This window comes from Carlito syrichta, unplaced genomic scaffold, assembly GCF_000164805.1.
Source record: "Carlito syrichta isolate Samal-C Ts95f unplaced genomic scaffold, Tarsius_syrichta-2.0.1 Scaffold304381, whole genome shotgun sequence".
Taxonomy (NCBI): Eukaryota; Metazoa; Chordata; class Mammalia; order Primates; family Tarsiidae; genus Carlito; species Carlito syrichta.
In genome coordinates, this window is record NW_007248477.1 from 280,641 (window position 1) to 305,952 (window position 25,312).

The 25,312-nt window shown below is 47.0% G+C and overlaps 1 protein-coding gene across 4 annotated transcripts; it reads left to right on the forward strand.

Annotated features, from left to right (window-relative positions):
• The first annotated feature begins 12,313 nt into the window (after positions 1 to 12,313).
• TTPAL (alpha tocopherol transfer protein like) lies at positions 12,314 to 24,352 on the forward strand. Of its 4 annotated transcripts, XM_021713256.1 has the most exons (6): positions 12,316 to 12,419; positions 16,092 to 16,116; positions 17,364 to 17,823; positions 20,405 to 20,598; positions 21,992 to 22,102; positions 24,005 to 24,352. In XM_021713256.1, the coding sequence occupies exons 3-6, from the start codon at positions 17,379 to 17,381 to the stop codon at positions 24,281 to 24,283; spliced, it is 1,029 nt and encodes a 342-aa protein (XP_021568931.1). In that variant the 5' UTR covers positions 12,316 to 12,419; positions 16,092 to 16,116; positions 17,364 to 17,378; the 3' UTR covers positions 24,284 to 24,352. The 4 variants fall into 4 exon arrangements, with proteins under 4 accessions (XP_008058011.1, XP_021568932.1, XP_021568931.1 ...); XM_008059820.2 differs by lacking the exon at positions 16,092 to 16,116 and having other exon boundaries at positions 12,314 to 12,419; XM_021713257.1 differs by lacking the exon at positions 16,092 to 16,116 and having other exon boundaries at positions 12,314 to 12,419; positions 20,405 to 20,496.
• Positions 24,353 to 25,312: the final 960 nt, after the last annotated feature.

Consider the following 25,312-nt stretch of genomic DNA (forward strand, 5'->3'; position numbering starts at 1 on the left):
GAGTGAGACTCTGACTCAAAAAACAAACAATCAACATCTTTATTAATAGTATCTAATGACTGTTAGATATAGTATTGACACTTATAATCTTAACACTTTGGGAGGCTGAAGTAGGAGGATCCACTTGAGCCCAGGAATTCAAGACCAACCTGGCTAACATAGAAAGACCTCATCTCCATATTTTAAAAATATATAGTTTCTAACTGATGGGATGTTTGCAAGGTTAACATGAGATAGAGTTTGTGCCACTCTTAACACATTTTAGAAACTCATAGTAAGAACTCAGTAAACATAAGCCATGTTAAACATCACAGCATTCCTATGTCATGGTTGTTATTCTCAGCACCTCCTATGTTTTTCTCTAGTGCAGATTGATTGGAGTGCCTTCAAGTGGCTACATTGTGTCATAGCACCTCAGTTACCCCAAAGAACACTGTTTATTCAAGTTTGGAGTCTCAATGTCAAAGGGCAATACTTTGCTTTTCTTTTGCCCTAGGACCATACACAAAACTAGAACCAAAACATGACCTCCTGGGAGCGGGAGGCCATGAGATTGCCTAGCAAGGGCTACACTGGCCCAAGTTGGAAACAGTGCAGGTTGAAACTCCATGCAGATCAGCAGTGGAGCCGTGCCTGTGAACAGCCACTGCACTCCAGCCTGGGCAGCATATCGTATCCCTGTCTCCAAAAACTAAAAAATAAAGTACCAGAATCCCACATCAGACCAATGGGGCCCAAGCCCTGCCTGTGTTATCCCTCTGAAGTGTGTCAAAAGGAAGACAGAAGGGGACACACAGGTCGACCGCCCCTGATCCAAGCACAATTTTCTAGTTTCACAGGAAGCTCATGATAATATGCGAATGTGCCATTGCACAGGCTACAGGAGTGCTTTCATGGGACTCATAACACAGTGAGTGTTCAGTGACCGCTTCCTGTGGATCAGGCGCTCTGCTAAGAGATGTATGTCCACTTTTATTTTTCATCTTTAAGATGACCTGTGAGGCATATGTCGTTTTGGAGCTTGCTTTTTTTCCCCTCAGCAGTACACTTGGGCATCTTTCCATGTCAATAAATAGAGCTGGGTCGGTAAGTACTTGAATCAAAGGCTGAGAAACTTAAACAGTCAGCAGTCACTGCCCAGGTGAAGATCAATAATAGTTAACATTTATTGAGTGCTTTATTACCCAGGGGCCCTATGCTAATTGTTTAACATGAGCCATCATTCATTTTATCCCTGAGGCAATCTGAGGTCACTTCTATTATTATTCAGATGAGGAATCTGAAGCTCAAAGAGGCAAAGGAACATGTCTGAGATCAGAGAGCTGGTGTCAATGACAGAGATGGGATTCAAACCCAGATGACTGTGATTGTGGCTCTGGGCTCTCAGCCAGCCCAATGTGGCAGCGGATGCAAGGGAAGGTCTTTCAAGTGGAAAAGAATCCACTGACAAAGCCAGAAGGCAGGTTGGAGGGTGGTGTGGGCCCAGGCCTTGAACGAGTTTGTTTCTGAAAGGCCAAACATCCTCCATGGAGGGGACAGTAAGGCTTCCTGGAGGTGGCACCATCTGGACTGATTCTGAGTATCCAGCCAAGAAAGGAGGCCTTTAATACCTTACCAGCTCCCAAATGGTTTCCCAACACACATTCGTGGGTTCAGATCCTCACTGTGCCTCCCTCTAGTTTTTTTGAACAGCATTATTGAGGTACAATTGATGTGCAACAAACTATGCATATTGAAATTGCATCATTTAATGAATTTTAACACAGGTCCACACCCAAGGAACCATCACCACAACCGAGATGACAAGTGTTTCCGTTGTCCCCAAAGGCTTCCTCATGCCCCATTATAAGTCGTTCCTCCTTCATCCCACTTCCATTCCCAGACAACCATGGTCACTATGGTTTCTAGAATTTTATAGCAAAGGAATTTAGCTCTTGTGCTCTTTTTGTCTGATTTCTTTCACTCAGTGTAACTGTTTTGAGATTCATTCGTGTTATTGTGCATATTATGGTTTCTTCTTTTTTGTTGCGTTGCTAGGTAGTACTGATGATGTGTGTGTGTATGTATGTGTGTGCCACAGTTTGTTTACTCATTCCCCTGTATATGGACATTTATAGCATGACTTCAAGTGAACAAATGCGTTCATTACTCATGGGTAAATACCTAAAAATACAGTTGCCAGGTCATCTAAGTGTATGTTTAACTTTCTAAGAACCCATAAGCAATTTTCTGAAGTAGTTGCACCATTCTGCATTGCCACCAGCAGTGCACAAGAGTGCCTGCTGATAGGGCCAGTCTTTCTCATTGCAGTCATTCTAGGTGCGCTCTTTTGTTTTGTTTTGTTTTGTTTTAACCTATGGATCCAATAGATGGTTTTTTAGACAGTCTGAGCCTCAGTTTTCTCATATGTAGGATGGAGATAATCATATCAGCTTTGAAAGGTAGTGAAGACAGAGTGAACTCACACATATGCAGAGTGCAGTATAGGGACTAGGACACAGTAAGTGTTGCACAAAAGGTGGCTATTACGATGGAGCCCCAGCCGTCCCATGATCTGGCGACTTACCTCAGGACACAGCATCCTCAGTTAGACTGTAAAAAGCCGCTTCTCTTGCATGTAGTTGGCACTGCTAGCCTGAGGGAACAACAATAGTCCAGACACTATGCCAGGCGCTTTGAACCCTTGCAAAGCCCTGTGAAGTGGGTGGTTGTTTCTCTTTCATTCTACAGATGAGAAAACTGAGGTGTAGGAACCAGTTGTTGGCCAACGTTACACAGCACTGAAATGATGAGATCTGAATCCACGCTATTCTGATTTGGGGTCCAGGAGTGTTGATGAGGAAGTACCTGGCTCAGGGCTAGTAAAATGGCCCAGTCTCAAAAGCACCTCCTGAGGCCCAGAGTGGTCTTCAGTTCCTGAGAAGCAGAGCCTGAGGCAGGGGTTAGGCACATGTGATTTATGAAGGGAGGAACCTGTAAGGGAAGAAGGGAAGCAAGTTAGGGAGAGAACCAAGCAAGGATGTGGTCTCAGGTAAAATCCAGCAAGGGGTCAGTACTTTTCGTACCTCTGTACCAGCTGGTTGTTGGCTATGAACCACCCTATGGATGAGGGGAATAAACTCTTGGGTGAGGTGATTCCTGATGACACTTCTCAGGAAAAGGGGAAACAGAAAGCCATTAGAAGCCAACAACTAAAGCATCTGGGGCGATGGTGTGCTGGACCCATAAAGCATTCAAGAGGTTCCCAGAGGCACTTGCACTTTTTGTTTGCCTAATGAAGCAAGTTCTAGAACATTCTGGAACATTCACTTCCCAGACTTGTGTTGGAACATTCTCCATCTTGCTGTGACCAGCATGTTAAACAAATCTAACATAATCAGAACACACCTTTATTTTTGTCTCCCAGTGTCCCCTCTAAAATGTATTCAGTGGGGAAACATGTTTCCTGTCACTGGGTGAAAATTCTTCTCCCTGACTCTACTCCTCACTCCCAGGAAACAGACTATTCTGTAGTCACTTTGAATCACAAACACAATTTCCATTTAGAAATGAGAATGTCCGGCCAAGCTACTAATCAAACTCCCAAGCTGACTTGGGCTCAGCGCTTCTCCCCTCCCAGGGCGAGCCTGCTTGGGGAGGTGGGTGGCAGCTCCTCCTCCAGTGCTCCTCCCCTCCCCGACAGGGAACAGCGGTGAAGATGGAGGGGAGTGGAATGGTCTCTCCTGAGCCACCACCATTCCGGCTGGCTTCGAGCTGCCCCTTTCTGTCACAGGATGCCATATGGGCCTCACAGAGACACCCATCGCCACAGGGCCCTCTCACTCTTGACTTCAGGGGTGCACCTCTCCTGGGGTCTTTTGCACGTCCTTCCTCAGCAGTTAGGAATCCAACATCCAACTCCAGCTTCCTGCCACCACCACCTCCTTCCCTCCAGGAGGCCCTAGGGGACAGGACCCCAGCTGATCCCTAGTAGATGTTCTCTGCTCATGGATGGCCCGTGGAAAACACTCAAGCAACCTGTGCCCTGAAACGCCTGGGAGTGTGGGCTGAGCTCAGCATGTCTATGCTCTCTGGCTCCTTCATGCAGCTGGGCAGCCTGTTTCTGTCAGCTTCTAGATGTTCCTGTCCACATCAGACCACTGGGCGCCCTCAAGGGGCACACTTACTAAACTCTCCAAACAGCGCCCTTCTTATGGAAGGGCCCCGTGACCCTATTCCACCATGCTGAGGAGGGGTCCACCAAAGAATTCTTTGCTTCCTCTTCCCTTTATAGGAGAATGTGGGTGGATATAAGAATAATAATAAATACAGGGGGATTAAGTAGTCATGGCCACATTTTAGCAGCTGTGGGCTTTGAACTCCTGAAAAAACGATCACTGGTTGTCACAGCAGTGCTTTCTTTTCTTTTTCTTTTTTTTTTTTTTTGAGTTGGAGTCTCGCTCCATTGCCCAGACTGGAGTGCAGTGGCCACTTCCGGCCACCGCAGCCTCAACCTGCTGGGCTCCGGCGATCCTTCCGCCTCAGCCTTCCAAGTAGCTGGAACTACAGGCACGTGCCACCATGCCCGGCTGATTTTTTGATTTTTATTATAGAGATGAGGTCTCGCCAAGTTGCCCAGGCAGGTCTCGAACCCGCGGGCTCAGGCAATCCACTCACCTCAGCCTCCCAAGGCGCGGGATTACAGGCTGAGCCACCGAGCCTGGCTATAGCAGGGCTTTCTAACAATACCGTACAAATCATGTTTCTCATATCCTTAATGGTGACAGCACCAACCCAAGGGAGTGGTTGTGAGGGCTGAGTGGTGTCGTGAATTTGCAGAGCTGGCACACTGGGATCCACAATCACAGACCTGCAAGTCCATCTCCGTGTGACCACCTGCAAGTGACTTGGCCTCTCTGTCTTTTCTCCCCCATCCAGTGAGGCTCCTAGGAGGCTGTAGGACAGAAGCCCTTCTGAACACCGAGGCCTCCACTCCATAGCTTCTCTGTGAGGTCCTTGGAGTGAACACACCCCACATGCTTAGCACAGTGCTGGGCATTTGGTGAGAACCCAGTCCACGCTGGGCGTTATTCATATAATGGAGGGTGGGCTGGTACCGATGGAGCGGGTGGGTGCTCCACCCTCTCCCGTTCCCTCACTACTCCAGGCACTGTTTTGGAAATGTTCCAGCCAGGCTGGCATCCAGGGTCCCTGGGAACGGAGAGGACGTCCTGTACCTCCAAGCAGCCATGCTGACTCAGGTTAGGAAATCAATGTGTGACCACAAAAGCACAGCTGGGCTGTTGCCGCTTCTGGGAAAGGCACACAGCCCCTTTCATCCTCGTGCTGAGAGGTGGCTAGCTCTGCTCTGGGTCCTGATTCTGAGACTTGTGAGCAAAAGCCAGGCACACCAAGAAACAGGCATCTCCAGCCCCTTGAGGCACACAGAGTGGCGGGTCACAAGCTTCGCACGACCCTCTGATCAGGGTCAAGCACGTCTGGCGCTTGCCAAGCCTCTGACTTCTCCCAGCCCTCGTCTGGACACTTCTCAAGCCAAGCCAGGCTCCGGACCACTGGTTGGGCAACCCATGACCTCAGACTGGGTCAGACCCATCAGGTGAGCCTCTGTTTAAAGAGTATAGAACATTTCGTTCTTTAGAATCCCAAGGGAGGTAGTATGAATCCTCCCCACACCCAATTTAAGTCCCTCCCCCACCCCACTGCCATTTACTTTGTCACTTTGGGCTAATCCTTCAACTTCTCTGAGCTCCAGTTTTCCCATCAAATGCAGGTTTACAAGCATGGCTACCCTCCAGGGTTGTGAGGCTCAGACAGTGAGTGTCAGAGGATGGCACACACATCGGCAGGCACTCAATAATGGGGAGCTACTTTTGTAAATGGCGCACTTGACACCAAGTGAAACACAGTACAGTGTCGGAGTGGATGAAACCTGGGAGTCAGACTGCCTTGGTTTAAAACCAGGCCGCTCTGCCACCTCCTATCTGGCCACAGACAACCTCTCTGAGCCTCAGTTTTATTGTCTGTAAAACAGGAAAAATCATAATAGGGTTGTGAGTATTCAGTTAGATTAGATGCACTGGGAACAATGACTGGCTCATAGTAATCACCTAATAAGCAGCTGTTATTTTTAGTTGCACAAGTTAGTAATGTTAACAATGGTGCTGAAATCACAGAGGTCAGGGTTTTTGACAGAATTCACAGGGAACTCATTTTTTCTGAGTTGGAGTCTCACTGTCGCCCAGACTGGAGTGCAGTGGCCGCTCCCGGCCACCGCAGCCTCAACCTGCTGGGCTCCGGCGATCCTTCCGCCTCAGCCTTCCAAGTAGCCGGAACTACAGGCGCGCGCTACCACACCCAGCTGAGTTTTTGATTTATTGTAGAGATGAGGTCTCGCCAAGTTGCCCAGGCAGGTCTCGAACCCATGGGCTCAGGCAATCCACTCACCTCAGCCTCCCAAAGTGCTGGGATTACAGGCTGAGCCACCGAGCCCAGCTGGGGACTCATATTTAGTCAGCAGCTATTATGTACCTGATGTTACAGAAGGCATACCTTCATATATACACATCAATGTACATGCATACATACACACAACACATTCATGAGGTAGGTACTTACGTTGTATTTACTTATTTACTTTAGAGGTCAGTGTCTCACTCTGTCACACATGCTAGAATGCAGTGGCATGATCATGGCTCACTGCAGCCTCAACCTCCTGGGCTTAAACAATCCATCCACCTCAGTCTCCCAAGCAGCTGGGACTACAAGCGCACACTATTGTGCCTGGCTAATCTTTTTGTTTTGTTTTTTGTAGAGATGAGGTCTCACTATGTTATCGAGGCTGGTCTCACACTCCTGGCTCAAGCAATCCTCTTACCTCAGCCTCCCAAAGTGCTGGGATTACAGGCATGAGCCATCGTGCCTGGCCTGTTTTTTTTTTTTTTTTTTAAACCCTTATGCTGTAAAACAAAACAGATGCAGAAACCACACAAATTAAATTTGTACCTTAATGAGCTATTTCAAGACAAACATCCTTGCAACTCTCACCCAGGTCAAGAAATAGAATTTTTCCAACCTCTCCAGGGGCCCTGCCATTGCAATCATAACCCCTCCCCGCAAAGTAAGCACCGACCCACTCTAGTAATGATTGGCGGGTTTTTTTTGTTTTTTTTTTTTTGAGTTGGAGTCTCACTCTGTCTCCCAGACTGGAGTGCAGTGGCTGCTCTTGGTCACCGCAGCCTCGACCTGCTGGGCTCCGGTGATCCTTCCACCTCAGCCTTCCAAGTAGCTGGAACTAATCAAAAAATAAGCTACCACACCCAGCTTATTTTTTGATTTATTGTAGAGATGAGGTCTCGCTGCCCAGGCTGATCTCGAACCTGCGGGCTCAGGCAATCCACTCACCTCAGCCTCCCAAAGGCGTGGGATTACAGACTGAGCCACCAAGCCCGGCTTGATTGGCGTTTCTTTATGGCTTAATTATCTGAGTGTATGTCCCTAGACATTCTAATTTAGCCTTGCCCATTATTTAAAAACTTGATATGATTCTTTTTTTTTTTGCATTGGAATCTCACTCTGTTGCCCAGGCTAGAGTGCGGTGGCATGCTCATAGCCACTGCAGCCTCAACCTGCTGGGTTCAGGTGATGTTTCCGCCTCAGCCCTCAAGTAGCTGGAACTACAGGCACACACCACCACATCCAGCTAATTTTTTTATTTATTGTAGAGGTGAGGTCTCACCAATTTGCCCAGGCTGGTCTTGAACCTGTGGGCTCAGGCAATCCTCTCATTTCAGTCTCCCAAAGTGCTGGGATTATTTGTTTCCATGTCACCAGAATGTGATCAATTCATGTTTTTGTTTTTGTTTTTGTTTTGCTGAATATCGTTACAAACTCAGGGTTTTAAACATATTTGATGAGTTTCAATCAGCTGCAATTATTATCTTTGTTGCTGTTGAAATGGTCACATCTGCAAACTGGCATTGATGTACCTTTTGATGTGCTACTAGCAGTCTCTGATAGTTTCCTTGTTATTTGGCATGAAAGATATTCCAGGCTCATCATGTATATTTCCTGCTAAAGACCTGGAATCAGCCGTTTCTTCAAGAATTTCCTTTGCTACTATTTTTTAAAATAAAAAATGGCATTTCAAAACTATTATCTGGGACATAGTGGTGTGTACCTGTGGTCCCAGTGACTCAGGAGGTTGAGGCGGGAGGACCGCTTGAACCCAGCAGTTTGAGGCTGCAGTGAGTGAGGATTGTGCCACTGCATTCCAGCCTAGGCAGCAGAGCAAGACTTTGTCTCTAAAAAGAAAAAAAAAAAAAAAGAACAAAACAACAAAAAATTAATATCTAGGTGTGCAAGGTAAGCTCACGGCTCCAGCCTTGTCATGTTTTAGGCCTTTTTAGTGGATAGAACTAGATATTATAATACTATGTACACATTTCTTTTAAAAAAATAGTCTTTTGAGTACATATTGATATTTCCAATGTAAATACGACATTATAGGATTTTTTTTTTTTTTTTTGAGGCGGGGTCTCACTCTGTCACCCAGGCTGGAGTACAGTGGCACAATCACAGTTTACCACAACCTTGACCCCCCTGGCTCAGGCAATCCTTCCACCTCAACCTCCCAAGTAGCTGAGATATAGACACATGCCACCACACCCGGCTCATTTTTTATTTTATTTTATTGCAGAGAAGAGGTCTCGCTATGTTGTCTAGGCTGGTCTCGAACTCCTGGGCTCAAGAAATTCTCCTGCTTTGGCCTCCCAAAGTGCTGGGGTTACAGGTGTTAGCCACTGTACCCAGCCATATATTGTTTGATTATGATTCCCTTCAGAGTAGTTTCTGCTCAGCATGGAGGATATTCTGGAAGGAAAACAGGGTGGTCATTTCAAGAATTCATAGAGATTAAATCCTTTATTCCTCAGGTTTAGGGCCAATGCCTAATACTCACCTGCTACTGGAGCTGGTGAAACCTTTCCCAGTCTCAGCTGTTCTTCTCAAACCACCCCACCATGCTTTCCTGGCAATGTGTGAATATATATTGCAGTTTTGGGGTTCTTTGCTTCTCAGGTCTGTAGACCACTGCTTCTCTCCTATTCCTCACAGACGCCGATGGCATACAGTTTGGTAGTTGTGGGTGGTCTGTCCCCATTCACTTGTTTTTTGGAGTTCATGAAGATATCTTGTCACCTAGTTTTGTTGTTTATGTGTTCGTGAAATTGTGTTTCTGTTTTTATTTGGGGAGATGGAACGATTCAAATCTATGCTAGATATCATCACCTCCATCTTCCCAGAATTCCCCAACTGCTACCATTTTTACAGATGAGGAAACTGAGCCCCAGGGAGATTATCTGCTTATGATCACATAGTTAGTGACAGAGGAGATATGTTTGTGAGAGAACCTGCTTTCATGCATGGTACAGAGAAGATGCCCAATGTAGATTCCTCGATGGCTTTCTACTCCCTGCTTCTGCTGGTCACCGTTTCTTCAGGATTATGTTATTGACAATTAAATGAGATTATCCATGCAAAGACTTCATCACCTTGGCAGGTAGAAAAGAAGGCAGAAGTCAATAATCTCAGCTCCAACACTCCGTTGTTATGTGATTGTGGGCACTTTTATGTCCTCTGAACTAGTTGCCCAACCTGTAAAAACAAATAGGCAGGTCTACATGACCTTTACGGCAAAGTGAAAATTGAGACTGTGGTGTCTTACAGACTTGAGTTCAAATCTAGCTGTTTCATTGAATATCTTGGGTCCTTTGACAGGTGATTTTCTCTTTCTGGATTTTAGTTTCCTCATCTATAAATGAGACAATCCTAGCCTCTGTTCACTGGCACAATTGAGATCACACAAGCACAGACCCTGGTATATCACTCAAAAGACAGGCATTTTGGGTGTCATTATTTATCTGAGACCTTCTAATCCTGAAATAACTTGGTCCTCTAAAATGTAACACCAGGAACAAAAAATAATGGCCCTCAGTTGAGGGTTGGGGCAGGAACTTCTGGGGCATCTCTGAATTCTCTCCCAGCTCTGCCCTGCCTTCGAGGTCAGGTTCCTCCCCTGCTGGTAGCACCTAGCATTGCAATCTGGGCTCTGAGGACATCAGTAAATCTTGGGTTTGGGTTGAGGAAAGGGGTTTCCTTTCTCTTTGTTACAAGAGTTGCCATTTATTAAGCACTTACTGTCTGCCCAGCATGGGGAAAGTTGTTTCCTCTCTTGTGATTTTTTAAAAATTATTTTTATTTTTTTTAGAGACAAGTTCTCACTCTGTTGTCCAGTGGCATGATCATAACTCACTGCGGCCTCCAACTCTTGGGCTCAAGCAATCTTCCTGCCTTAGCCTCCTGAGAGGCTGGGATTACAGGCGTGTGCCACCATACTCTGAATTCATTTAATCCTGAATTCATTTGATCAGCTTTTTGCTTATGGGGAACTACAAGCTTTGAGAGTTTGAGTGACTTGGCCAAAGTCACATGGTCAGGATTTGGGTTGCCAGATTTGGGTAGGTTGAAATATCATCCCCCTTGCTAAAATGTCCTCATGCTAATCTCTGAAATCTGTGAATATTTCACCTTACGTGATGAAAAGGATTTCATAGATGTGATTAATTTAAGGTTCCTGAGGTGGTAAGATTATCCCAGATTATCTATGTGGGCCTAGTGTAATCACAAGAGTCCTTATAAGAAGAGGGAAGCAGGAGGCTCAGAGTCAATAGTAGATGTGACAACAGAAGTGAGGGGTTGAAGTGATTTAAAGAAGGTGCTGTGAGCCAAGAAATGCAGGTGGCCGCTACAAACCGAAAAAGAGCAAGGAAAATGGATACCTCCTGATGCTCCCAGAGAGAATATAACCTTGCCAACATCTTGATTTTAGACTTCTGACCTACAGAACTGTAGGATAATACATTTATGCTGTTAATACATAGATTTATTTAGCAAACAAAACAAAAGCCAGGACACTCAGTTATATTTTAATTTCTGATAAACAACAAATTTTAAAGTATAAGTCTATGCTTGGACAGATTTATACTTAAAATAAATTGTTGCTTATCTGAAATTCACATGTAACTGAGTGTTCTATATTTTATCTGTCAGCCCTACAAATAATGAAGCTGACAATGGAGTCAAAACTCAGAACCTCCAGGCTTATCTTCACAGTTTCCCTCCCCCTAATCTAGCATCTGGCAGAAACTGCCGAGCTCCCTGGTGGCCCTATTGGATCACTTCCCATTTCTCTAGGACTTCTCTTGCCCCGGGATAGGGAAAGGAGGAGATTGCTTTAGATCCCTCTTTGAGCCAGGCTCAGTGGCTGAGCCTGTAATCCCTCGCCTTTGGGAGGCTGAGGTGAGTGGATTGCCTGAGTCCGCGGGTTCGAGACCCGCCTGGGCAGCGAGACCTCATCTCTACAATAAATCAAAAAATCAGCCAGGCGTGGTAGCGCATGCCCGTAATTCCGGCTACTTGGAAGGCTGAGGCGGAAGGATCGCCGGAGCCCAGCAGGTCGAGGCTGCGGTGGTCGGGAGTGGCCACTGCACTCCAGTCTGGGCGGATAGATTGAGACTCCGACTCAAAAAAAAAAAAAAAATCTCTCTTCGGGCTCAGAGTCTCCTAGATGACTAGAATTTCTAAAATGGTTTAGTGTTTCCGCTGTGCTTGACAGAGGGACCCAGGAGGTTTGTCTAAATTGCAGTTGCACAAAATGTTGGGGGTTGGGAGCTAGTAAAGCCTTTGCCTGGAGGTAACTTCATGAACTCCAAAGTGGGAAAAAAGTAATTACTGAATCAGGATCCAGAGCAAGAATCATGTTACAGGTGAGGAAACCCAGGCTCACAGAGGAATGGAGACTTGTCCAAGATCACTCGGCTAACGAGACAGACGTCCCCTGGTTTGGAATCTCCCCCTTTAGTGCAGCCAGTCCTGATATCAATTATAAAAGGAGGAATTCTATAATGCGAATCCTTTGGTCTGGGTTTTAAGTCCTTGACTGCATTGATGGCCAGTTTCCCCTTCATGAAACAGGGAATTGCATAAAGGGTATTGAATGAGATAGCGGATGTAAAACACCAGGCACGTGGGAAAATGGCAGCTTCTTTCCCTGCTCCTCTGGACCTCAGTTTCCCCATCTATAACTGGGTTTGCTAAACTGCTCGGGATTCCAGTTCCTCCCAACCACGCCAGGTCCCACGACTCTGGAGTCCTGACCGCCAGGTGGAGACAGAACGCGGCACTGCGGCGAGACGCTGCGCGTGCGCGCTCCCGGGCGGCGACCCGCCGTCTCACGCCCTGTTACGTCACTTCCGGCGCGAGGGCCGGGCCGGCCGGGCAGGGAGTGTGGGTCGGTTCTGTGCGCGCTGCCGGACGAGGCTCCCGCCGCTGATTGACCCGCGCTCCGCCCCGCGGCCGGGCCGGTGAGTGCCCAAGAGCCCGTCCCTGTGCCCTGGGAGCCCAGGAGCAGGACCCCTGAGAGGGAGGGATAACCGGAAGTGGGGACCAGAGGAGCGAGAGACCCCAGGAAATGGGGACACCTGGGTAGGGGGTGACAACCGGAAGTGGGGGCCTCGGAAGGTTGTCGACGGGATGTGGGGTCTCTAGGGCTCCAGAAAGGATGGCTTCCTGACCCTCCCTTGTTGGGGGGTGGGGCGGGGAGAGAAGGTGATGCTCCACAGAACGGTGGCTCCAGGTGGGGAGGGTTTCCGGCTTCACCCTTCCGAATGGTGCTCGCATCCCACCCATATGCCCACCCAACAACTCCTTCACCGGACTGGGACTGAACCCTGCAAAGGCCCTGGAGAGTGAACGTGAAGCTCCAGGTGGAGGGTAGAGATTAGGAGCCAGGGTGGGGCCAGACGCATTCTTGCTCTGCTTCCCTAGGTGTGTGCCCTTGGGTGGGCGCATCACTTAACCTCTTGTCTTCCGCTGATATTTACAGAGCACTGCCATGTGCCAGGCTCTGAGGGTAACAGTGAACATGGCCGGCAAGTTCTCTGGCCTGGTAGACTTTATATTCTAGGGGACAGTTTCCCCCATTGTATGATGGGAACAGTAATAATTCTCTCACCAAGTATTGGGAAGATTAAACGAGAAAATGGAGGAAGCTTAGCACAGTGCTTGATACATGGTGGAACGCTCAGGTACACACGATCTTTTCATCATTCCACTATGATGTTAAGTGTCATAAGGCAAAGAATTATATTGTTTGCTGCTGTGTCCCCGGTACCTGTGAGCACAGTGTCTGGCAGGATAGGTGATCAGTAATTATTTGATACTCGAATGGGTGAATCAGAGTCAGGAATTTTATGTAAATACCCATGATCCTGGACTGCAGTTTCTAAAAGAAATAGGAACCCAGTACTCTGGGAAACTGGAATCAAGTTGAGGGACTTAGGGAAGCCTTCACAGAGGAGGTGACATTGCTGCTGGGCCTTGAAAATGATGAGTTGTCTGGTGGAACAAATGAGGAAATTACAGGTAGAGGATATCAGAAGTGTACGTGGTGTTCCGAGAATAATGGGTCATTGGTTTGTTTTGGCTGGCACTTAATGTGCATTGGGATGGGGAGAGGTGGGAAACGAAGCTGAAGACGGGCCTGGAGATGAAGCTGTAGCTCGTGGACACTGCAGTTTATCTCCCAGGTAAACACTAGGTAGGGGTTCTGGGCATTTGTAATGTCTGTGGGAAGATCCACGCTTGTTGTTCCATTCCTTGCTCATCATACCTCTGCCAAGCAGATTCAGCTCATCCAACAAATATTTATGGGGTGCAGAATATGTGTCTGACACCATGTTAGGTGCCGGGTTTGTGATGAACATGACAGACGTGCTGTTCAAATTGCCTCCAGTCAATTACAGCAGAGCAGAAGTGCTATGCCAAAGACCTCCCATGGGGGAGGCCCCTAACCTAGCATGGGGTCAGTGAAGGCTGCCTGCTTCATGCCACCATTGTCTCTTGCCTGGATGATCACTTGATCACAATAGCTTCTAAATGGTCTCTGTTCCTGTCCTCTGCTCCTTACAGTCCATTCTCAAGACAGCAAAATAATCCTTTTATCTGTTTTTTTTGTTTGTTTTTTGAGTTGAGGTCTCACTCTGTTGTCCAGGCTGGGGTGCAGAGGTATGATCATGGCTTACTGCAGCCTCAGCCTCTTGGTCTCAGGTAATCCTTCTGCCTTAGCCTCCCAAGTAACTGGGACTACAGGTGCACACCACTACTCTGGCTAATTTTTGGATTTTTTAAAAAACTACACTTGATCTTAGCCAAAAAGGCTGAAAAGCAATGGATTTTTTTTTTTAAGAGATGAAGTCTTGCTATGTTTCCCAGGCTGTTCTTAAACTCCCGGGCCCAAGCAGTCCTCCCGCCTCAGCCTTCCAAAGTATTGGGATAACAGGCGTGAGCCACAGCACCCAAACAGTGATCCTTTTAAAATACAAATAAGGTCATGTCACTTGTCTCAAAACCCTTCATGGCACCCACCTCACTCAGAGTCCAAGTGATAGTGCTTGCTGGCCACAGAGCCCTGGCCTTGGGACTCCCAGAAGACTCTTGAGTTCATCTCCTGATATTCTCTACCTGCTCTTTTGGCTCGAGCCACACGGGCCTCTCTGCTGTTCCTCAAAAGGCCTCAGATGTTCTTGCTTCAGGCTTTTCACTTGTTCTTCCCCATATGTGCAAGACTTGTTTCCTGTCCTCTTTGGTCTTTGATTAACTATTACTTGGGTGAGGCCTTACCTGACCACCTCACCCCTCTCCCCAAGTGCATCCAGCCCCTTCCTTGCTTTGTTTCTGGTACTTACCACCATGTAGTAGACCGTATGGCTTATTTTGCTTATAGTCTTTCTGCCCCACTAGAGTCTAAGCTCAATGAAGGAAGGATTTTTTGGTTCACTTCCATATTCCTAATACCTAGAAGAGGGTTGGGCATATTGTAAGTGCTCAATATTTGTTGAATGACTGAAGTGGCATTTAATCAGAGCTTAAGGAGGGAGTCTCATATATCATAAGCGCTCAATATTTGCTGAATGAATGAAGCGGCATTTAATCGGTGTTGGTCAGGTGAGGAACTAGAGGAAAAGCATTCTAGTCAGAGGAAACAAGATGTGCACAGGACAGGAGAGGACACTTCTGGAAGAAAGTGGAGGAAGCTGGGTAGAGCTGAAGTTGGAATGCAGGAAATTGAGTGGACAGACCTAAGTTTTAGAAAAGTGACCTAGTCACTCTGGCAGCAGTGAATGGGGCGGGAATCCAACGAGGTGCAGTCAGGACATCAAAGGTATGTGCAGGGACCTCTGAGATGATCCCTGCTGTCCTTGGTCAACTTGGGCTGGAGAGCCAGTGACAGCCTGTGGACAAGAGCTTGGGCCTTGGAGATGGGCGGTCCTGCTGTAACTTTATTTCTGGAATATCTAGGGCAGCTGTTTTGTTTGTTTGTTTCATTCAGTTAAGTGCAGAGATGAGGTCTCGCTATATTGCCAGGCTTGTCGTGAACTCCTGGCCTTAAGTGAACCTCCTGTCTCAGCCTCCCAAAGCATTGGAATTATAGGTATGAAGCCACTGTACCAAGCTCCAATCTTTTATCATTATAATCAATACTTGTAATGACTGTGTATAATGACTGTGTATATATCCTTAGTTCAGGTCTTCCAAGAACCAGACACTAGGATAAGATTAGATGTGCAGTTTGGAAGCAGCACCTGTGAAGGACAAAGGCAAAAGGAGCAGAGAGGTCAGAAGATTCTTCAGCAGTGATGCAGGTTAGGCCCCATGATGGGCCTGGGCAGAAAGTGTCTCCCACTGCAGTGCAGTCCCAAGAAAGGTTTGGCCAGGCCAACAGGGAATCCTCAAGCAAAGTTGCCTGTGAGAGGAGTCCCATGTCCCATCTGATCACTGGTTGGGAGTGGTCTGTGGAAAGTGTGGCATCCCCTGGATGTGGATTCAGAGGGACAGCAGCGGGACCATTTGTCAGTTATGTTTTTGCAGCAGCAGATCCGTCCAGAGCGTTGTCATGACTACCATGATAAGTTAATTGAATATGTTGTAAAAAATTGAGCAGTATGGTAAAAGTCTCTCAAATGCTCATTGTCGAGTTCTGTTCCATAGAGGTAACCATTGGTAACAATTTCTTATATCTCCTTCCAGGAATTTGTTGTGCATTCGTAAGCATATATGTGGGTATTTTAAAAATATAAATGTGATTATCTTTCTTCACACTGTCCTTCAACTTGCTTTTTTTCTTAACATATTAGTTCATAAGGATCTGCCTCACTGGGGACAGGAATGTCCCCATTCCTATGGTAATATTATTTAACCAGTCTCTTGATCTGCAGCTAAGGTGTTTTTTTTTTTTTGAGATAGAATCTTGTTCTGTCTTCCAGGCTGGAATGCAGTGGTGTGATCAAAGCTCACCACAGCCTCCCAACTCCTGGGCTCAGGTGATCCTTCCACTTCAGACTCCTGAATAGTTAGGACTACAGGTGCATGCCACCACACCTGGTTAATTTTAAAATTTTTTGCAAAGACAAGGTCTTGTCTTGAATGCTTGGCCTCAAGTGACCCTCCTGCTGCAGCCTCCCAAAGCACTGAAATTATAGGTGTGAAGCCACCGCACCCAGCCCCAGTCTTTTCTCATTATAGTCAATACTTGTAATGGCTGTCTGCATGTTTTGCATATACATACAAGTATCTGTCCTGGAAATGAAATTGCTGACCCAAAGGGCATATAGTTTTAAATTTTGATATTGACAAACTGCCCTCCAAGGAGGCCTTCAATTTGTACTCCCACCAGCAGTAAGCATATCAGAGTACCTGTTGGAATCTCAGCCTTTTAAAATGAACACTTATTTAATGATGAGTAGGTTGGGCACCTAATCATGCATGTGTAAGCAAGGCCATGGTGTTTGAAGGGACTGTGAATGAATGAAGTGGCATTTAATCGGTGTTGGTCAGGTGAAGAACTGGAGAAAGAGCATGCTAGTCGGAGGAAACAAGACAGGAGAGGACACTTTTGGAAGGAAGTGGAGGAAGCTGGGTAGAGCTGAAGTTGGAATGCAGGGAACGGAGTGGACAAACCTAAGATTTGGAGAAGTGACCTGGTCACTCTGGCAGCAGTGGATGGGGTGGGAGTCCAACTAGGTGCACCCTAGACCTCTGGGGTGTCTCCCTGGAGACTAACTGCAATCAGTCTGGGGTCAGACCTGCATGTGTGGTTCAGATCCAGTTCATTTCACAGGCTGAGAAACACTGCTCTGAGGTTACTTGACTTTGACAAAATATTCCCATCCCCTGCGTCATGATGCCTTGGGGTTTGAAATGAGCACACTAAGATTTCTTAACTTCACTTGGGGCGTCCATGTTGGCAGGGATCCTGGTAGCTAATGTCAGAAGAAAGTGACTCTCTGCGAACCAGCCCTTCCGTGGCCTCACTCTCCGAAAATGACCTGCCGCCACCCCCCGAGCCTCCTGGCTACGTGTGCTCGCTGACTGAAGATCTGGTCACCAAAGCCCGGGAAGAGCTTCAGGAGAAGCCGGAATGGAGACTCCGGGATGTGCAGGCCCTTCGTGACATGGTGCGGAAGGAGTACCCGAACCTGAGCACGTCCCTCGACGACGCCTTCCTGCTGCGCTTCCTCCGAGCCCGCAAGTTTGATTACGACCGGGCCCTGCAGCTCCTGGTCAACTACCACAGCTGCAGGAGAAGCTGGCCCGAAGTCTTCAACAACCTGAAGCCATCAGCCTTAAAAGATGTCCTCGCCTCCGGGTTCCTCACCGTACTGCCCCACACTGACCCCCGTGGCTGCCACGTCCTCTGCATCCGCCCAGGTATTTTCCTAGACTGCGTGGGGTGTGTGTGCGGTCTCTCTGGGATGCGTCTGTCCTTTCCTGTTCCTGTTGCACCCCTCCTTGTTGGAGTCGAGACTTTTGATTGCAGATGACAAAAACCTACTCAAACAGACTTCAAAGGAAGGGTTTAGTCTAAGGAGTCAGGCTTGTCTCCAGAACAGAGGACTGAAGGTACAGCAGCCATTAACCAGGCCCCAGACCAAGAGCCAGCATCTCCCTGTCTCTACCTCTGCCTGACAGTTGTGTGTCCTCTGGGCCTTCTGCATACCTTCTTCCTACTTGTTCTTCTGTAGACTGGCTTCTGGCACCCCTGTGCACACAGCTCGCTCTGGCACTCCTCAGCTCTCAGGTCTGCCTGACCACCCAATTAAATTCCCTTTTACAGATTCCAGATTTCTGGGGAAGAGATTCTGGTGGGCTTGAGGAATCTGCCCCTGGTCATAGGAAACATGCATGGCTGCCAGGACCCTTCTGGCCTTCCTTTGTGAATAGATTGATGTCCAGGCATCAGCAAAAGGATGTGGGTTGGGCAGAGGCCTGAAAGGTCCATGCCTCCTCCAGCCTTTTCTTCCTTTCCTCTGCTAAGTCTGACAGGATTCACGCTGGATTAATGTTTTGATCTTAGCACTTCATGGTAGAGATCGGGATACCGTGTTATATTTTTTTGGCATGGCAGTTTGCGATTGGGGGCAACTCCTGGCCACCTCTCCCAAAAGAGCATTTATAAGTGCTCCCCAAAGAGTGCTTAGACATAATGACTAATCCTGCTCTCTTCATGATACCAAATGCATCATCAGTTTAGGAATGTTCTGCTCTCCACCCCCAGCCTCAACATCTTCCATCAGACCAGAACTGACAGCACAATGAAAGATGCAGTGTTCTAGTGTTCTTCCCAGCAAACCAGGAGGTTGGGTGGGGGTGGAGAATATGCCGCCAGCCCCCTTGTGCTCATGCGCAGACGCCTCTTGGAGGAAAGCCCGATGGGGAACGGACATCTCCACGCACGACCCTCTGCCGTTAGTCATTCCCCAGTCTTGGAGACTAGTCCATACTCTTCAGCCTGTGCTGTGTATCTGGCACAGTGTGAACAGCTCTACCTGCTGTTTTAGGCACTTTCCAAAATTAAAGGTGTTTCTTTTAAAAATAAGCAATTCAGCACAGACCTCAGGGCACCCAGAGACCTAGAAACTAGTCAGCAGAGTTTTCTACTGTTCCTCGGTACTCAACTCAGAAGAATATTTCAAGAGTCAGGTATTACCATATACAGGTTGCACCTTGGCATGTATGGTTTGCTTGTGAGATGAACTTTTTCCTCGGATCTAGAGCAGCTCTGGAACCCCCCCCCCCACTGACTCAACTTTTTAGGAGGAAGAGGCAGAGACACAGGAGGATTTGTTCTTAGCTGGGTGTCAGCTTTGCCTTTCCAAAGCTCTTTTGAGACATGTGACTGAGAGGGCAACATTCAACAGCAAGCTGGCCCAATTGCTGGGCCAAGATTTTTCATAGAAAATTTACACATATTACATATCTCATTGGTGGCAAACGTGAAGCTTTATTTTTCTAAGAAAGGGACACACAGATTTTGTTGGGATTTTCTTGACAATACTGGTTAACAATAAAAATGAGGGGTCTCCTGGAACATTGTGCTCCATCCTCACAATGCCCCCTCTCCTGAAGGTGGTGTCTGAGCCAGGACCTGCTCTTTCGGTGGCAAGTGACAGGAAGCCAACTCAGCTTAGCTGGAACATCAAAAGAGAACTCAGTCTTCAGCTGACTGAAGTGTGGGCACAGCTGGATTCTGGGGCTCACTCTACAGCACTGGAATGCTGTCTCTATCATGCTGGCCCCAGCGTGGGTTTCTTTCTCAGGCCAGCTCTCACCTTGCAGGGCCCCTGAATCCTAGGCTCACAGAGTCACAGCTATGAGAGGGAAGAGAAAGCTCTCTCCAAAGGGCTGAGTCCCAAAATGGAGTCTCTTTGGTTCTGCTTGACCTGACTCAGATCACACACCTTGACCAGGAGGATTGATGTCACTTTGGCCAGTCACTCCCCAGTCCCTTGCACACTCTGGAGTTAGGGGTCAAATCAGTGCTATCAAGACTGCACAGCTAGAGTGGAAGGAGGGGCTTTCTGAGGAAAATTAAGTTGGTGTTATGAAGATGAGGGGAACTATCTGATGGCGGAAAGCACAGATGTCCACAAAGGTGGATACTGTTATCTTTTCTACTGATGAGGAGACAGAGGCCCAGAGTGAGGAAGTAACTTGCCCAAGGTCACACAGCCAGCAAGATTCAAAGCCCCAGGTGTGTCTGACTTCAGAGCTCATGCTTTTCACCTCAACGCTCCATTGCCTTTCCATTTCAGAATGTGCTGCTGTGTTTGGGATAAGAAACATCAGCTGCCACTTAAAGTGTTTCATTTAGTAACCTAAATAGAATCATGGCCACCAGAATGCCTTTCTTCCCGATTTTGAAGCAGCAGTTTTATAAGGGAACCTAACCTTTGTCTGATCACATACTCATATTCATGTTTAATATCCTGCCTTTCTCTTATGACCTTAGACAGATGGATACCAAGCAACTATCCAATCACCGAAAACATCCGAGCCATATACTTGACACTGGAAAAACTCATTCAGTCTGAAGAAACCCAGGTGAATGGAATTGTCATTCTTGCCGACTACAAAGGAGTGAGCTTATCAAAAGCATCTCATTTTGGCCCTTTTATAGCCAAAAAGGTGATTGGCATCCTCCAGGTATGGCCCTGTCTGTCGTGTGCCTGTCTGTAGTCACCTGGGCTCTCCCCAGGACTATTCATCTGCTGCTGGTTGCATGTGATACGCAGACTCCACAGCCCACTCCTGCAGTCAGAAAAACACAAAAGCATCACAGAAAGAAATGTATAAGTCCTGTTTACCATTCATTCTCCTCAGGATCTCTAGTACTTTCTGGAGAAAATACTTCAGTATTAGGGCAAGAGTTCAAAAAACCAGGGAAATGCTTTCTGCTTTTTTTGTCCAGAAGTGAGAGGAGGAGGAATTTTCTCACAAACAAAACTGAGAAATCGTTCTTCTGCCTAAGGTGTTGGAGGCCCTCCTGCCCTTGTGGTGCCAGGGCATGGAGCTCTGTAGGACTGTCTCTTGGTCAGAACAATGTCCGAACAGTGCTTAACAGATTGCAGAGCACTTTTACAGTCATCAGAACCCATTCACTCCTTCAAGGAATCCTCTGGGATAAGCCAGGCAAGAATTATTGTTCCTTTCTGATAGATGGGGAAACAGACCTAGAGAAGATGTAACTTACCAGGCTCACAGCTGTAACAGGTGTTGATTGATTGTTGATCCTGACCCACCACACGGGGGCTATCTCTTGTGAACAATGAGGCACCGTATATAACTGAATTCCACAGATGTGTTTGAGCCCCTATGGTGCACTAGGGTAATTCTTTAATCAAGCCAATGCATATTTGGGTATCATCATAAATTTAATTCTGGCTTTGAGCCAATACTCTGGCTTTCCTCGGCTTGCACTTTTTTGATGCCCCTGCCGAATAACCATGTAGATTCAAGTGTCAGGATAAAGAGTTTAGATCAGCGTTTTCCTAGTGCTGTAAGATCACCTGGAGGGGAAAAATGTTCCAGGGTTAAGTATATTTGGAAAATGTGGTATAGCATGTCCCTTTCTTGTGAATTTCACCATAAACGTTTACATATTAAAGGCTCTGAAAAGGGCTGCAGTTAAGGAAACCCATTTGATTATATTTAGTCGATGATACTATTCAAACTTATTTACCTGCCATGGAACCCTTTTTTGTATCACATCTAGTAACATCCTGAGTAATAAGCTATGGGCAACACTTATCTAGAAGGCCTGATTGTTGCCAGGTCGGTCCACGTAGACTTGGACAATTTTTGCTATGGGAAGAGCAGCTCTCCACGTGCTTGCCTGCCTCTCTTCTAACCCAGTTTGAGGTCACAGGAAAGGCTGTCCCTGAGGCTCATCTTCCTGTGTAGCCCCCACATGAGCGGTCCTTGAGGAGACCATGCAGATTAGACCAGGCTGATGTTGGGGCTGAAGATGCAGACTTAACTGGGGGAGGCCGGTGCAGGACACTGCAGATAGTCTAACACTCCATCCCTTCCCCCACAGGATGGCTTCCCCATTCGGATAAAGGCAGTCCATGTTGTGAATGAGCCTCGAATATTTAAAGGCATTTTTGCCATCATCAAACCATTTCTGAAGGAGAAAATCGCAAACAGAGTAAGTGCTAATCCTGTTGACTTCAGAGATTTGTTTTTTCCTCCCTTGACTTATTTATGACATCTAATACTTAGTTGATTATTTTTGCCAGGACTGCTAATTTGGAAGTATAGTGTTATAGATACAATAAATGAACAATCCTATCTGTGAGGGTAGACGAAATTAATAAGACTGTGATATTTGCCAGTAGAGAGAGCAGAGCCAGGATCACTCTTGTAAGCGCCTCTCTGTTGTATGGTCACTTGCCTTTGTGGTATCCTGACTTGGGCACCGTGAACCCACACTGCACTTTATGTGTACGAAGACGTGGAAGAAAAGAAGAGTGACAGGTAGCCACCAGCAGGTAGCTTCAAAGAGCTATGGCTCAACTCCTTGGGCGGTTGAGGCAGGAGGACCCCATGAGCCCAGAAATTCAAGGCTGCAGTGAGCCATAATCATGCCATTGTACTCCAGCCTGGGCAACAGAGCAAGACCCTCTCAAAAAACCTGAAAGCCAAAAATAAATGAGTTAATGGTCATTTTTGTCTGCAGAACCTTCAGATTTTAAAATGCTACATAAGCCTTCCTTTTATCTAACATGTTGTCTCACTGTGTAAGGCTTGTGGAGCAAGTCAAGGCTCATGAACTATGTGAGTTTTTAGCCTTACCTCTTGTTGAAGAGGGGTAAATGACGCTTTAAAAGCTAGTTCTCCCTTCTGACCCAGAACAAGAGCCGTTTCTCTCCGAGCCTGCCCCCTTACTACTGTTGGAATGGGAGGTGTGTATTCTCCTCCTTCCCTAGGCCAGAAGAGGTCACCCCAGTAACAGGGCCCTGCATTTCATGTGTTTTTCTTTTTCTTTTTTTTTTTTGAGTCAGAGTCTCACTCTGTCACCTAGGCTGGAGTGCAGAGGCATGCTCACGGTGACTGCAGCCTCAACCTGCTGGGCTCAGGCAATCCTTCTGCTTCAGCCTTCCAAGTAGCTGGAACTACAGGCATGCACCACCACACCTGGCTAATTTTTCTTGATTTAATGTAGAGACGAGGTCTCGACAAGTTGCCTGGGCTGATCATGAACCCCTGGTCTCAGGCAGTTCACTCGCTTCCGCCTCCCAAAGTGCTGGAATTACAGGGATGAGCCACCGCACTCGACTTCATGTATTTTTCAAGGAAGAAGCATATAGAAATAGTCACATATTTGCAAGAGAGGGAATTAAAATCCAAATCTGGATTCCTAGGCCCTGTTCCTAAAGATTTTGATTCATTAGCTCTGGGCGGAACCCAGGGATCTATGCTTTTAAACTCTCTAGGTCATTCTGAGGCACAGCTCGGTTTACAGACCACTAATTTAGTGGTGCCTGGGTGTGACCCCTTTTTGGTACCTAGAGATTCTGTTTAGAACCTTTACCAATGCAGCGCTTGTTTTGTTGTTGCTGTTGTTTTTGAGTCGGAGTCTCTGTCACCCAGGCTGGAGTGCAGTGGCACCATCACGGCTCACCACAGCCTTGACCTCCTAGGCTCAGGCGATCCTCCCATCTCAGGCGCACACTACCATGCCCACCTAATTTTGTGATTTTTCTTTTTCTTTTTAAGTAGAGATGAGTTCTGTGTTGTGCAGGCTGGTCTCGATCTCCTGGGCTTAAGTGATCCTCCTGCCATGGCTATCCAAAGTGCTGGGATTACAAGTGTGAGCCACCACACTTGGCCCTGGATGTATTTTGAAAGTCTAGCCAACAGGGTATGTGGTAAGGAAAACAGAATTAAGGATACTGTAAGCTCTCTTGGCTGGGGAACTGGAAGGGTAGAGTTGCCGTTAACCTTTCCTTTCTTCATTAATCAGATAGTTATTTGAGCACCTGCCAGGAAAGTGATTTCTGAATGACTGATTAACCCAAGGACATGTGTGTTCATTTCATTCTCTTAGTTCTTCCTCCATGGATCTGACTTGAGCTCTCTCCACACAAGCCTTCCACGAAACATTCTCCCCAAGGAGTATGGGGGCACGGCCGGGGAGCTGGACACTGCCACCTGGAACGCGGTGCTGCTAGCCTCAGAGGACGACTTTGTGAAGGAGTTCTGCCAGCCTCTCCCTGCCTGCGACAGCATCCTGGGCCAAGCACTGCTGCCTGAGGGACTGACCTCGGATGCGCAGTGTGATGACTCTATGCGAGCTGTGAAATCACAGCTGTACTCCTGCTATTAACTAGTCCTGTGTCACTATCTTTACTATCTTTTATTTTTTTTGACATAGGGTCTCCCTTTGTCACCCAGGCTGGAGTGCAGTGGCACTATCATGGCTCACTGCAGACTTGACTTCCTGGGTGCAAGGGAGCCTCAGCCTCCTGAGTAGCTGGGACTACAGGTGTGTGCCACCATGCCTAGCTAATTTTTTTTATTTTTAATTTTTGTAGAGATGGACTGTCACTGTGTTGCCCAGGCTATGTGTCAACATCTTTAAATCCTTTCTTTTTTTCCTCTGGAGAGGCACAAGAAGAATTTAAGGTGCCAAGGATTCAGTCTCACTGCTTGTAATTAACCTGCAGCATGAAGGAACAGCCTTAAGGGGAAGCCCACCTCGGGATAAGCCTTTGGTGACTTGAATTACATCATGGAAGACATGGAACATGTTCTCTGTGATTCCCAAACATCTGGAATCCCAGTTTGCAGCAACTGTTAATCTGGAAGCTGCATCTGGTCTTTTTTTTTTTAAATATCTGGTTTCTTACATTGCCTTGGAAGCAAGATTAGGACCAAAGTCACTTTGATCCCACTTTCCAGGAGAAGACAACCAGTCATCACTACTCCTATGAGACAATTTGGCCAAACCCTAAAGGTAGCCAAATATGAGATGTTAGGAGTCTGTGTCTTTCACTATAGGCCTCTGGTGCGCATCAGGAAACTTCAGGTTTAAGGTCCAGTCCCCAGCTGCCATCACTGGGTTTGGAAAGTACCTTAACTAAACGATGCAGCATCAGGACATAAGCAGCACTTCCTGATCAAATCTGGAAGCCAAAGACTTCAGAGCACCTGATCAAATCTGGAAGCCAGAGACTTCAGAGCACCTCTGGGATTCACTGGTTGAATCTTGCAATAGAAACTTAAGTTTTCCCAAACCCATAAAGCCTTAGCCCTGGTTCTCAATAGACTCATTCAGGGTCCTAGAAGTATTTGATTTTACTCAACCTAAAATGCTCGATTCCAGGCCTGTGTAGCTTAAGGAATTCTGGCCTAG